Consider the following 15033-nt stretch of genomic DNA (forward strand, 5'->3'; position numbering starts at 1 on the left):
ATCAAGCTACACATCACGGCTAGGAAGAGGTAGAGCACGTGTTATAGATATAGAGGCGATGTAATTCATATACAGTGGAATGTCCAGTTTACCCTGGCATCAGGCCCGGTAACTTCGAATCATTATTTGTTGACAACCAAGGAGATGTTGCAACTACAAAGGAAATGTAGGGTAAGGTGGTAAGCTGCTCAGAAAACGATGCAATCACCAATATAAGTTTGTTTCCTTTCCAAAAATGTAAATTTACTAATGTATGTAATTGCTGGCCAGGGCGCCAAAGTGCACCCAAGGCCAGAACGGTTTCCTTGTCAGCCCTGTCATGATATCAGCAGCGAACAATGCAGATTTTGAGGTCGGGGTTTTCCGCTACGCGGAAATCATACCTGTCCAGACTTGCGTCATATCGTTACAAAAACACCTGACAGAAAAGATTCCGAGGAAGATATCCGTTTTTCTTACAACGGGAAATTATTAGATGTAAAGGGTTGTAGTGAGCCATACCCCTTGGACTTTTGTGACATTTTTCTGGGTGGCTTAAGAGGCACATTTAAGGGTACATTTAGCACTCGTGCATGCCTGCACCGTTGTTTGTCTTCATCGCAATACACACTTCTATTTCGTTGAGGCCGAAGAAAAAGTACGCACCTATTAATCTCCAAGCAGATCTTGCGTGGTATAAAGACAATTGGCCATGCGAGGAGATTACGCACCTATAAGGTTCCTTTTTACAACACAGTGAGACAAAAATGTGACACAATAGATATCTATTTGGACTGGGGCTTTCCCGTCGTGTCATATGATTATAAAACCCCTAATCTTTTAATGAGGGTATTTTGTTATGATTCACCAACGCGTGACTCTGAACTTCACCCGATGGAAATATATAGAACAACCACGCGGAAAGATTCTCTCTCATATTGACTTGAAGGGTGGAGGAATAGTTTGAAAAATTTGTTGTAAAAAAATACAAAAGATACCAGCAGTAGTTCATCAAAGAAACCAATACCAATGTGTGTATTAGTGCGTTTGTGTATACGTGCGTGTGCTCGTGCATGAGTGTGTGTGTTATGAAACAAGTCTTCCTTGAACTTTTTCCGTCCTAACATTTAGCCCAAGTCACTTTGATTGATTGCAAACATGTCAAGTTAAGACGTCCTAACCGAATAGCCATGTTAAAAATGCAGAAAAAGTAAGCACATTTTCAAAATGAATAGATCACTGAAAGTAGCGAATCTCAACGTTTCTGACTTCCCATAGCATGTGATGATAACGTGATGTTCTCTAATGATTCACTAATTGTCGGGAGTCACAAGACGCGCCAAGTCGACTGCTCATACATAATCAATCACTTAACAAGAGGGTGACTGCTTCCGTCTTCTACACGCGGTTACCAAACTGCACAGTCATCTACATACTCACAGTCACACTTACAAGTTACATGTACATGTACATGTTTCTGTGGGAAGTTATACCCATTTCACCGCAAAAGCTCTACAACATTGTATTATTTATCTTTCTTTGACCATCAAACAAAGGTGAATAAAAGACAACCAAAAAGTACAAACAACATGACAAATTAGCTCGCGTAAGTAACGCGTTATTACATTTTCCCAGATACTTTCCGATCTTCCCTCTCCTGGACGCAATAAGACTTTTGTATTACTTTTGTATTATAAAATGAATATTTGATAAAGGGTGGAAAATGTGCTCTCCTCGATCGGATTCTATATTCTCTACTTTCATGTACAAATTTTGGCTAGTAGAGTAATGAGATAACCGATGGTCCTCCTGTTAAAGGGCGCCTACCCTGTACTTTTCACCTTACAAAAACGTAAAGATCATATAATGATTGCATTTTCATTTTGGAAGCTCAGATCAGTTTGTATACGTATCTATTTCTAGACCACATTTTATAATTTAGGTCAAGCGCAATCAACTGATCAGTCCAACGGGTCCGGACATTTTGGCCTGACGGCTATGGTGTCGGGCACGGGTTCGAATCCCGGGAGCCAGGATAGGAGCTTATACTCGCCTCTTGTGTTTCAGACCGACCCTGTAAGTACACGTACTGGCAAAAGTGTGCCGCACAGGGATATCGAACTCGGAGATTCGAGGACGAATCTAAAAAGAGGCGGAGAAGTGTAATCACCACCCACTGACCAGTCCAACTGGCCCGGACCTTTTCGAGGGGGATCGGCCAAGCGGTTAGCGGTGTTGGTTTGTAAACTGGCCGGCCCGGGTTCGATTCGATTACTCGCCTCTTGCCGCTTTTCATTAGTGACCTTTTCTTCAGACGAACCTATATAATTTAATACTACAACAATATGATGAACTTCGGAAGCAAGAGCTAAACACATGACATTACAAAGAACGAAGATACCGTTCAAAGGTGTGACGTAAACCTGCAATGACGAGTAGAGATTTACATTTAAAAGAAAATATAGGTACACATGGAAATGAAAAGTTAGCCTGGTGCCACCTTATGTCGTTTTACTCACGGGGCACCCTCAAAAAAAGTTGGTAAGCGGGTAGTATGAGAGCCGCAGAAACAAACTAGGATGGCACCAAAGCTTGTCAAAAGCAAGAAGGTTGTGAAACGTTGTCCGTGTGTGTAAATTTGAGACCAGCAATAGTTATGACTTACGTGTCTCCGTCCTCGTCTTGCCATGACGCCATCTGTATCTCCGCCCCGGAGACGACGCCCACCCGGGGATCCACCACGGTCGGGCCGGGGAAGGGCACGGGAGCGGCGCGCACAGGCCCGTACGTCGGCGTGGGGATGGCCGGGACTGCTGTGGGGGCACCTGGAGAGTAAAAAGCCGTCCATGGCACGGAAAAGTAAGGATGGTGCATGGAATACGCTTTTTGGAATACATCGTAATATGGAGAACTGTAGACCTCTCCGGTCTCGGCCGAAGGCACCCAGCTGGGTACGGGAAAGTAAGACATCACGTTTATCCCAATGTAACTTCACACAAATAGACAGAAGCGGTGACCCCGTGAGTTTTAGCCCCTTGTCATGTTTCTTGAGAAAGTTACCAGCAGGTGTAGTGGAGGGGCTTCCCCTACAGCATGTTTTACCCGTATCCGGAAGTTACTGTGGCAGACTGCTAGTAGTATAATCTCCATACAGATGTAGGATTCCTTGTGTATTTTAAGAGCGCTTTGGGGCTTTGCGCGTTTTATTTTTTCTGTTCAATAGATGAAAACGAAGACAACTAAGTAGACGTACAAAATGACGTAAAATACGCACAAAACAAGCTTAAGCAGACCTACATCTGCTCGGAGATAAGAGCAGCCGCCGGGGATACCAAAACATTTGTCTATCGGACTTGACTTACGGAAGGCTGACTCAGAATAAGTCCACTGCTTACTTGAATAGAGAACAGTTTAATCGTCATACACGAGCTTCCTCGTTCCCCGCTCTGCAGGTCGATATTAACATTCATATATCGATATATTGAAGCCCTTTCTTCGGTCGCACACTTCACCTAAGCCTCTTTTTCTTTCATTTGTATCTAAGAATTCCTTCGTACCATGCAGGCGCATTGTCTTATCTCTACATTTCTTTGTCATAGAAAAGAGTACAAATGTATGTGAATTGTTAACAAATGTCAATCCTAACCTTCTAGATAAAGACTGCCCCTTTGGAAAACTACATCTTTGAGGTTTAGGGTACCTCTGAAAAGGATAAAAAGGGCCCCAAAAAGTTCTTCGATTGCGCTTGACACATTAGGTATCTGGTACCGGTAAAAAGCCAGTATTTTTACCGATTTTAATTTCTGAGTTCTGGATATATAAAGGCATTAGTGCACGTTGCAGTGGACGACACACTAGGAAATTCCCAACCCAATCAAAAATCTTTAAAAAAAAAACCTCAAAAATCGTCGCCGATGCCTCGCTGAATTTAAGGCGGCAGAGCTTCCAAAAATCGCCCAAAGCCCGCATAATGACCAGGACGCTATAGCAGTGTGTAACGCAAACTGATTCGGGGATTCCCCCACTCCAAAAGAAAATGCAGGAACTGCGTTTTCCCCAATGAGATACAAGATAAACTAATCCCACTCGACTATTGTTGACAAAGCACTGAAGGACATCTGACACACAAAGAGAAATGACAGGGGGCAGGGCAGGACCAAAGAGGTTATATATAGTAGCCCGTCCAGAAAGACTCAGGAAGTCAATGAATAAAGATGAGAATAACTTGGACGAATATAAAGTGTGTGTGTGTGTGTGTGTGTGTGTGTGTGTGTGTGTGTGTGTTTGTATGTGTTTGTGTGTGTGTGTGTGTGTGTGTTTGTGTGTGTGTGTGTGTGTGTGTGTGTGTGTGCGTGTGTCTCTACTGCACACTTAAGACATTTGTAATGAAATGATGTTTGCTTCTGTTACTTGGTCCAACATAGTTAACATATCAGGAAGAATACGTATGACCTTAAAGTAAAAGACTCAGAAACAGAAATGATGGACACATACCACATACCAGATTTCACCATGTATGTGTAATGAAATATGCGGTTCGATTTATTACAACAAACAAGCATAGAAACTGACATCTTACTTGTTACAGATTTGATGGTGCCTGATCGCGTTTAGTTCGTGCCTATTGGTTCCCGACGTTCGTGGTACATTCACGGTACGTTGGCATAACGTCGGCACGGTGACGGCATTTTTGCCACTTGCTTTTATTTTAAGTTTAAAAAAATTAATCAACCGGCACATTGGCGTTTGTTGGCGTCTGTTCACGTCACGATGACGGTACGTTGGCGATGTCACTCAGACGCAAACGTGCGCCACGTACGCACGGTATACGTACCGCAGTCCAGTGAGATTGTATTGTCTATATTGCGCAACGTGAAATCAATTGAGTAGCAACGCCTCCTACCCATCCCGATACAAATAGCAGTTATCATGTGATACAATGTTAATGTTGACAAATCTATAACATACGACTGCTACAATAAGAATGACGCAAGCGTGTGTGTGTGGGGGGGGGGGGTGGTATCTCATAGCGCAGCGAAATACATGTATCAGAAAAAACTTGACTAGGTCTAGTCTGTAAAGATTATTTGCGTCTTAGCGACTTCTATAAGACAGGTATGACCTGGATGGTTTGGGCTTTATCTTTAATCCTGTGACTTGTACATGATGATTCATATAGACTTGTTGTACTGTAACTACAAAGCAAGTTATGCCCTACTTATGCCCTGTATGCTATCAGACAAAGACGTTCTACGCATGCATACACATACGCCCTGCCTTTTAACAAGGAGGTTGCAAGACTTGTGACTCATATGACACAGGCATAGACAAGGTGACTAATGTTCAACGTGCCATGATACTGTGAGCTGACAGTCATCGTGCCCCTCGTGATCGAATAAAAATGACTAAATCTACAGCACGTGCACGTACACGTGGCTGTGTCAAACTCTATATAAAAAGACCGGTGTGGTTCGTTGACCCGTCGGTTGGTTTGTACACGCGCAGGTCATTTCCTGGTGCGGTTCTCGGAATGTGACAAGGAAACCAGAGGGGGGAGGGACTAACTACACTGTATGTGAACAATATCTGCAGTAAATTGTGGTCAAGATTCCCAGAATAGGAAACTATCGTTGACATGTGCTGGGCACGGACTGACACGGTGTATCCTTTCTAATTGTACTGTAACTGTCATGATCACTGTATTGTATTTGTGGTCATGGAGAAATAAAGGTACCGACAAACGTCCCATGTGAACCGTCACCTGTAGCGTTGTAGATATGTATGTCACTTAAAATACACAAAATTCAGAGTCATCACATAACAGTTAGAAATTGTCAAGAAGCTGGTCAACTGGTCAAAAAGGAGCCAGATTAAAACACTTAATACAAGGCGCTTTGAAATTTCTTGCTTATTTCACAGTTAGACAGTTGTGTTTCTGTAAAGTCATAGATGTAATCGTTACACAAACGGGGTGTCATGTCATTACATCGTCAGAACGTGGAAAACATGACAACAAAACAACTTGTGCATGCAAGTGAGTTGTAGTCCACCGCTCTAAAAATACAGGACAATTATGGCGGTGGGTACGCACGCGCTTAAAACCTCGCCAGGTAAGCGGCCCGACCCCTTTCTTTTGTTTATTTAGTAACGCCTGCACGGTGTTTACCTGCGGTGCGCGGTAACCTGATACCTGAGTGCGTGCGGGCAGGTGTTTCCCCCATTGGCTGACCATTCAGAGCGGTGAAACCCCGTTTTGGAGCTGACCTGGCCGCGTTTGGGTCAATTTTCTCGGTGCCGTACTTCGACAAACTGGGTTATTTCTACTACTATCCTGAACACCTGTTGATGCAAACACACACACACACCACATGTACATCCAAAATCCATGTGTTTTGTAAAGATCAGAAAACAAAGCAGGTAGTTATTGACGTTACATGATACGCAAATATCAGGGTATAAACAGCACACTGTTGCTGAGCCATTGTTTTTTTTTTCTTTCTTTTTTTGCGCCTGCGTGCATGGGGATTTTAACCACGTTGTTCTGATACACTTATTTGTTTCGAAGTACCCGCGACTACCAATAATACACATCTGATGGCAGCTTACGAATGCTTTAAATAACAGTCGAAACTTGTGGTGAAGAGCACAGAGCATACATAGGCGTTGTTAGTTTCACATCATAGCCAAATATGGTCAAGCGAAACTAAAAATTGATTCTTGGCAAGCCTTCTGAGAATGCCCGGACTGGTGTACATTGTGTAATAAGGTTTCGTTGTTGACTGACCATCTACGCTTAGAAACACTCTCTATACGCAAATGTCTAAATGATCGGTTTACTAGTATAACGTGCAAATATCGCTAAGACCCAAGACGTTTATATCATTTCAACAATTAGTATTGATAAATCATGTTGAAGAATTTCGGATGCAGACCTGACTACGGCGTCTCCCACCAGTCTCCCGTAGAAGGCTCTACGAGTCTGGCTTTTTTTCTAACAACATGTCAGTTTCCTATTGCACTCGTGGATGCTGACAACAATAAACCAAGTACAAATGTACAATAGAAACAACCAAGTACAAGAGAACTGATATGTCACCATACTCTTGAGAGAAACAGAATCGTCTGCTACATAATATGGAGGCTCGTTTCTCACATTAGCGGTCACCTTTTCACCCCCATACATTTGCGATAAGAATTCTCGTCACAATGTAATTTGTCAATTCTCTTGTAACTCTGTGATCCGCCTATTGCATTGTGTCGCAGTTTATCAAGTTAGTTAAGAAGCCAATGCATCACCAGAGTCCAAATATAGCTTTGTGTACTAAAACACCGGATGGAAATATTGTCTTATGAGCTTTATAGAGTTCAAAGGCGTATTGAGGCGGGTGCCATGACTCATGCACATCGGCATGTACTTGTATGTTTGGCTACCGAAATTTGAACTTTTCAATGCGGTTTCCTCTTTGAGACCGAGCCACAGAGTCAAATAAGGCATGTCAAATATTATGCTTGACTTCGTACTGGAATTCGAGTTCGCTTTTCCTGTGTTCTTTTACTGTGGTGAGAGTGCATTGCTTTTATTTCAACGAATTAGTCAGGTAGGCGTTGCCATGTAAGGCACTATGGTGTTATTCTTCACGTGCACACCCATATAGCATCAGATTTGCGTCATCAACTGAAGAAAATATTACAAACGTCAGTAAACTTCTTATACACCTATCTACCTATAGCAGTGCAAAACTATGATTAACAGCACCACATAACGGCGGCTGAGTATCATGGGGCACATCAAACTTTGGACCTTGACACATAGAATCCAATTCTGACAGGTTTGAATTTCATCGTATCATCATATCGGTATCGATACCCGAAGCCACATACTAGTAGTGAATTTGTGAAGCCTGTGTGGTGTATACGGTGAAGTCAGATTGTCAACAACACGGCATTTTTGTCGACCTGCTTGTATGTGAATATATGTCGAGAGGACCCTTGTAACTTTTCGCCACACTCAAGACTACAGTATGATATCCTCTCTAAGCTCTGGTTCTGGGCACTCGCCCATTGGAGGGGAGAGAAAAATCAATTCCAATTGTGAGTGACAGGTGAGCTCCTCACGCCCCATCTGGATTACATTTTGTCCGGGGTTTCCCCTTTTGCAGCGCCTGGTTTCCATCTCCACATACGCTGACTGTAGTCATTGGAAGGTCTGGAATTTGAATATGAAAAGTTGCCAAGACCTGTCCAAGTCTGAGTTAGGCCTTGGAAACAGAATGCTGTGTTTTTCGGTTACCCAACAGATCCAAGCACAAACCTGCCGACCATAGCTTTTTGGGGGCCCGTGACAGCTGACAGGGGCCAAAAAAATTCTATCTGACATCCGAATGATGCAAACGCTGTAGAATAGTGACCAACGTGCCCCTTATTTCTGTTGCAATTTGAAAGTATTACGAACGTTAACAGTCAACAAACTCGGGCCCCCTTTTTGTTGACACTCTGTGTGATATTACATTTTATCTGTATGGTTAAAATGACAGTGTCCTTATGCAGTTCAGTTTTGCGTTTATAAACTCTATTTGTTCGATCCCTTAGGACGAAATGGAGATGAAAATCGTAACATTAACTTTCCTATGCCTTTTAAGGCCTATGACATGTCATCGGTCTTCTCGGTCGTCGACCTCACTTACATCATTTCCTCACAACCCACCGTAAACATTCTGTCAGCATATTCCTGTCACTAAATCGCCTGCAAAACTGCTTATTTTGACAAATATATGACCATTGCCTTGTCATGCCATTTCAAGAGTTGATATTTACTAGCAATATCCGAACCTCGAGCTCGGTGAGAAAGTATCCCTAGGACAGGCAAATAACACATAATACAGGTGTATCTGAGCATCATGATCATTATGATTTTTTCTTACCTTGACCTTGTTGACAAGACTGGGGCTGTGTCCTCGGTTCTTGCTTCACCCGTAGGTCCATGGGTTTGTCGTTTAGCCTGGTATTACTGCCTTCCCCTGAGTGGGTGCTTGTAGTCGGGCTGGGAGCAGAGTCGTCGTCATGCTGCACAAAGTTTGTTTTCCTCTTCTTAGGCGGGAGCTTTTCGTTCTCGCTCTGTTCGAGGCGCCGCTTGGTCATGTTTAGCGCTTCCGTGTGTCCACTTGGTGCAGGGGGGCCCACTTGTGGCACTGCCTGGGCCGAACCAGCTGGTCTGAGTGCACCATTGCTGTAGAACATTGTCACTGGAACCCTTACGTGGCTCATGAGTGACGGCCTGGGCGCCATAGTTTGGATAATAGGGGGAGGGCCCCCGATACCGACGGTAAAGGGAGGTCCCAAAAATCGTCGGCGGCTCCCGTCCATCATGCTATCGTTGCCATGGTTGTTGTCAGCCAGCGTGTAACTGTAACTCAGGTAAACCTCGTCGGGCATTCCCGGCAAGTTCCCCCCAACCAGAGTGACTTCGCTGCGCCTGGTCCCTCCTACGCAGGGACAAGAAGCACCGCGGAAGGTAGAACAAAGGTGTGTGACACACAAGACCCAGCCTCCCCGCGCTAGGTGAAACTTTGCATGTCAAACACAACAGGTAGCTCACCGGGGGTCACCTGACTCCGCTGACCAATCAGAGGGTAGACGCCTGACAAAAGCGGATTTTTCCGGGGAAGTCCCACACAGCACTACCAGGGACTCCTATCAGGCAGCTGGCGTTGCAATGGAGTGGGCTATTCTGGACAGCCTGGGGGAGTAATTACGACGGTACAATTAATAGGCGTACCCGCCAAATAAAGTAGTGCAGACAACAGCAAGATGATAAAAATCGTTTTCTGGATAATCACTGCCCCTGGGCCCCATATCCCTAGAATAGCTGGTGAACTCTAGTTACCTCCTGGTAGACAAGGTTGAGTCTTTGAAAGCTATAGAAACTGGACTATGCCATTGCTTGTACGACATGAAAAGTTTTATGTCAAAATCGATCCGGAAAAATAAAGGCATGTAATGTGAACATTTTTGAAACGTGATAGACAGGTTCAGCCTCAAGTTGAGCTGCAAAGTCAATAAACTATTTCTCTCTCTCTGTAAAGATTCTCTAAAGTGAGGTCTATTCAATGCCTGTACAAGATTTATAGAAATACACCAATTGCAAGGGAGATTGCCTAGTCTGTGTAACACAAACTCCGCTATCCTGGGCTGCGGTAACTGGCCCCTCCCCGCGGGGGCCGGCGGATGTTTGGCGGGCTGCTATAAGCGAGATTTAATCAGGCTAGATATTGCCTTGAATAAACTAAGGAGTAGTCTTAATGGGGATAGTTAGAATGACATTTTAACAAAGCTAACGTCACATATAGTTTTCCGTGATTTCTTGTGCCAGTAAAATTAACAAGCCGGTCATTATTGACAAAATGAATTCGTTTCAGTCGGTCCCATGTTTGTCCAAGTCACAAGGAGTGTTATTTTTTCGAATCCCGACCGCTCTGAGGAAATCCTATGCCGTACCTCGTGAGAGTGAGTCACTTCCTTCACCAGGCGAAAGTTGGGCAAAAGTTAAAGGTTAGTCCAACAGTGCCAGATGAAATGTACTAGTGTTGGTGTGTCAGGGAACGCTAGATGGCGCTATTTTTGGACCAACCTGTTAGCCACAAGCAAGAACATTGCATCATATATCGTTTACTTGCTTCAAAGTACCTTTCAAAGTTGTGCAAATGGCTTGGAAACACTGTTTCAATGAATGCCTAAATGAATCACAGCTTTTGAGCAGACCTAAGTCACAGAGCGCCATGGGAAAATTAAATCGGCTGACAAAAATAATACACATGTACCCATTACATGTACCGTTTTGACAATGATCATGAAATTACATGTTATGTACGAAAATTGTAGGATTTACGGACGGATTGATTAGAGGCTCCCACCGTATCCAGACACTGTTTATCAAGGGTGGGTATATAAGCAGTCTGGCGTGTCACGGCTACTTGCTATCTGATTGCAAGCTTATAAATGTACAACATTAATCGATGTGATGAAACAATTTTTAGTAGTCCACTCGCACAGGTGCAATGGCCTAGTGGTTAGAGTGTTCGCCTTGCATTCGGTAGGTCGTGAGTTCGAACCCCGGCCGGGTCATACCAAAGACTTTAAAAATGGTACATGCTGCTTTCTCTGCTTAGCACTCAGCACTAAAGAGAAAGAGTATGGAAGTTAAACACACATCACTACCAGCGGACCAGCCCCCTGCTGTAGTGGCTTGCACATGTGTGGCCCAAGGGCTACTCGAAATGGAGATGGGCGCCACCCCAAAAGCATCTGCACAGATGTAAGGGTAACTTTAACTTTAACTCGCACAGGATGCAAGTTCATGGTGTTTGCGTGGTCGCCTTCAGTGCAATGTTGATCTGGCTCGTATATGATAGACAGTGTGTTATCTCCATAGCTTACCTTCACGATTTTCAAAGATTAATTGAAAACAAGAAATTTGAAAAAAAAAAAAAAAAACCTGATTCGGTCATAGTCAAAAGTACTATTGTCCTGCGCGCCAGAATTCAGTTGTTTGGAATATCAAATGATGGAGAAGTGCCAATAATGAGATCATTGGACCGTAACGCATTTGGTAAGTGCCCGTGAAGCAGAATTTGGATGAGGTAAGGGATATCAAGGAGGTTATATTCAGAAATTCTGAATATAACCTCCTTGGGGATATCAATCCATATGCAAGTCGCAAATCAGAACGAAACGCTAAAAAAGTGTGGTTTTTTAAAAAAACACTGGCGACGTGAGAATTAATAAGAAGGTAACGGCGGTACGGTTTAGACTTATTCGTTAAAGTAGGTATTGAGAAGTCTTAACTGAACTAAGTAGCTGGACTGGTTACCGTACAATTGTGTTCAAAAGTGTTGTAGTCCAAATTTACTTGTCATCGTTAGAAATCATGACTTAAAGTGCAAGTAATCATATGTCTTTTAACTCTGATAAAATAAATTTCTTTACTATGTTCTATTGACGTCATGCATGCTGTAAGGTGAGGTCAATTTATGCGCTGTGATACAGTCTTGGACAAGGTAGGTAGGCCCCCAGAGAGGCCGGTGAAGGAGGCTAGCAACATAAACGCTTTGAATTAGCATGGAAAGATACAGAGAAGGATGCAGTTTGGAATTTGTCAACGACGTGTCATATCAAACGCATCACGGCCGAGGCTTTTCGTCTGTCTCACTACAACAAACACTCCACCAGCAGTAACCGCGGAATCAAAGTACCAAAGTCGTACCTAGTACAATAGTTGCAGGTAAGCACACCGCCACAGTTGAATCGCATACACTGTTCAAATAGCCAATTACAGATTCTCGTCAATAATTATTCAAATTAAGAGTCATTGCAGGAGAAAACCAGGCAGAGGTCGGAAGATGGGGGTCGGCCAAATCAACTCAAACTTTTTATGTGTGATAGGTATGGGGAACTATGAACAGCCATATGATTAAAACCCTCCAGCTATTTTTCGTTATGGCGTTCTGGGGCCCCCCTCTGAGACCCTCCAAAATCAAACTATTGATGACTGAAAATTACTGAAATTGCGATGGCTATTCTGATACTTCTGATTAAGATATGACAAAAAGTTTCATATTCCCATATTCCATGTGTTCTTAAGTTTTACTGATAAAAATTTGAAGATGAAGTATTGAAATTAAGAGGGTGTTACAGGGGGTTACCAGAACCAATGAAAACACGATTTTCATCTCTCTGAATTCCTGTGATCTTTAAGGGGCTTGTTCTCCGACAACCAGCAATTTAAATGAATGGTTTTACCTTTACTGGAGAGAGGAATATCTACTAATTGAAAATCAAGCGTCGTCTAATTGGGCCATGTATACCACGAGCCGTGAGCGGGGGGTCTTTATGGGGATTTTCCAGGTTTTTGACTATGTTAAAACAGGTAATAACTGTCTGTGGAGGATGTCATCCATAAAATTTACTTGCTGTGTTGCTAATAGTCTTCTTTCCCGAACGGACTTGAGTTTAAAGCACGTGTGAACTCACCCACTCTTATTTGTGATGTCTTGGGCACACTGAGTGTAAACGAGCGCGTATAATATTGGCATTACATTTCCATTTACATCGATATCCTTTGACGCTTTGTTGTAACATGCTATTTTGCGAATTTCCAAAGCAAATTCCAGTATCTAGCTGAAACATTGGTAAGGCACTTTGCCATAAAGGTGTAAATGCATTTAAGTTCGCGGGGATTTAATTTCGCGGTAGCGGGAAAATGCACCTTTAGCGGTGGTTTTAATTTCGCGGTAGAACCATGCACTGTAATCTCTTACTGTTATGGAAAAATATTCGCGGTGGTTCTAAATTCGCGGTGAAGCGGCCGCCGCGAAAACCGCGAACATTAATCCACCGCGAACATTTCTGCATTTACAGTATCTGGTATTGGGCAGACGTGTATTGATTAGAGTTGGGTGATGCTCGGGGCGATCCCGACGCCTTGTTTGTTTGTGGTAAACACGACATTATGTCGCCCTAAGTGCTTGGTTTGGTAAACATCACGGCCTGGTGTCGTGTTGCTATAGCTTCCCTGGCCATACTAACACGTGGAAAAATATCAGCGTTTGTTTTTACAACAAAGCAAGCTGTCGGTTTATGCTTCAGGACTCTCCAGCTGCACTCCAGGGCAGGGGATGACCTCGTCGTCTGCCCGCTACCCCGTTCACATGGGAAAAAAGCAAGTGAGTTAAACGATGAATCCGATTATAATGACCAATCCAAAGCCATGTGAACAGAACTAATCCGATTGGATTACCCATTCTGGATTGGATTGGATTGCAATCCACCTCGGGAGGTGGATTGGCGCGCAATCCGATTGACCAGAATCGCCCATGTGAACACAATTGGATTGGATTCGGGCTTGTTTCATGATTTTGACGTCATACATACGGGTGCAGTGGACCTTAGACGTACTACCATACCTACAACATGGCAAAAAAGTATGATACACGGATTAGAAAAGAAGTTGATGGGCAAGTTTGCTTGCAAAAATCATCTTACTGCTACTATACGGTTAACCACAACCGGACGCCGCAAGATTCGCCGGAACACCGGTTCTTTCCCGAAAATCGGCAGTGCGGCAGAAGACCGACTGGTTCATTTTGGCAATATAGCCCATGAAAATAACATGTGTGGTTTTGTTTCTCTTCTGTTGTTGGAGTCAATGTCCCAACACCACTAATAAGGCAAATATTCTACGAGAAAAACAGTCGGAAGAGTGTCTAAACAGAATTTTCGAGCTTGGGTCACTTCACTGCTAGCAAGCATGGGCGAGCAGTTTTTTAAACGAAACACAAACTTTTATTTCAGATAAATACGTGATGTAGTCAAATGTTTTGGTAGAAGTTTCCCCTATTCATGCAACTTCTGCAACAGATACATTTGATATAGTTAAATGTAGAGTATAATCACACCGCGCGTAACATTTCCACCCCCAGTTAAATAGACTATCCCAATGACCCCGCATGACCTAAAAGCCGCCACTTTCGTCAGTGTGTGTTGCGGGCCGTCGACGCCTCAAAATTTGACCAATGCCGGCCGATTTCTCAACAGTTATTATCAATATCGATGTCGCTACAACCTTCAAAATTATGACGAAGTCTGGCAACATTTTGGAAAAACTACGCGTGCCCGCGGTGGTCGTTGGAAACACGACGCGTGCCGCGGTAAAGATTTTAATCCGATTGCGTGGTCGCGGTCGCAAGTTTGAGTTTAATCCGATTGTATAAAACTCATGTGAACACATTTTTTTTAATCCGATAGAAAATTTCAATCGGATTCCTTGTTTAACTCACTTGCAATTTTCTCATGTGAATCGACCGTGTCAATACGTAAACACTGACCAGGACAGGATGAAGTGACCTCCTCACCAAAATAAACTATGGACAAAAATTATAGTCACAAATAGTTAGATACCGTTCCATTTCTGTAACTCTCAAGTTCCGAGCACAAAAGTACACACACATACTGCTGACTATCGCTGACTGATAACTTTGCTTGGGGCCCCGGGGCTAAGTT

The 15033-nt window shown here is 43.4% G+C and overlaps 1 protein-coding gene across 1 annotated transcript; it reads right to left on the bottom strand.

The window, feature by feature from the left end:
• Positions 1-2644: 2644 nt before the first annotated feature.
• Positions 2645-10643, bottom strand: LOC118410311 (NF-kappa-B inhibitor epsilon-like; the record flags this gene model as incomplete). Its single annotated transcript, XM_035811889.1, is given in 2 exon segments — positions 2645-2804; positions 8901-10643. Coding segments are annotated over 2 exon segments (671 nt in total), but the record flags the coding sequence as incomplete, so codon positions are not given.
• Positions 10644-15033: the final 4390 nt, after the last annotated feature.

The sequence above is a fragment of the Branchiostoma floridae genome, chromosome 2, assembly GCF_000003815.2.
Source record: "Branchiostoma floridae strain S238N-H82 chromosome 2, Bfl_VNyyK, whole genome shotgun sequence".
Taxonomy (NCBI): domain Eukaryota; kingdom Metazoa; phylum Chordata; class Leptocardii; order Amphioxiformes; family Branchiostomatidae; genus Branchiostoma; species Branchiostoma floridae.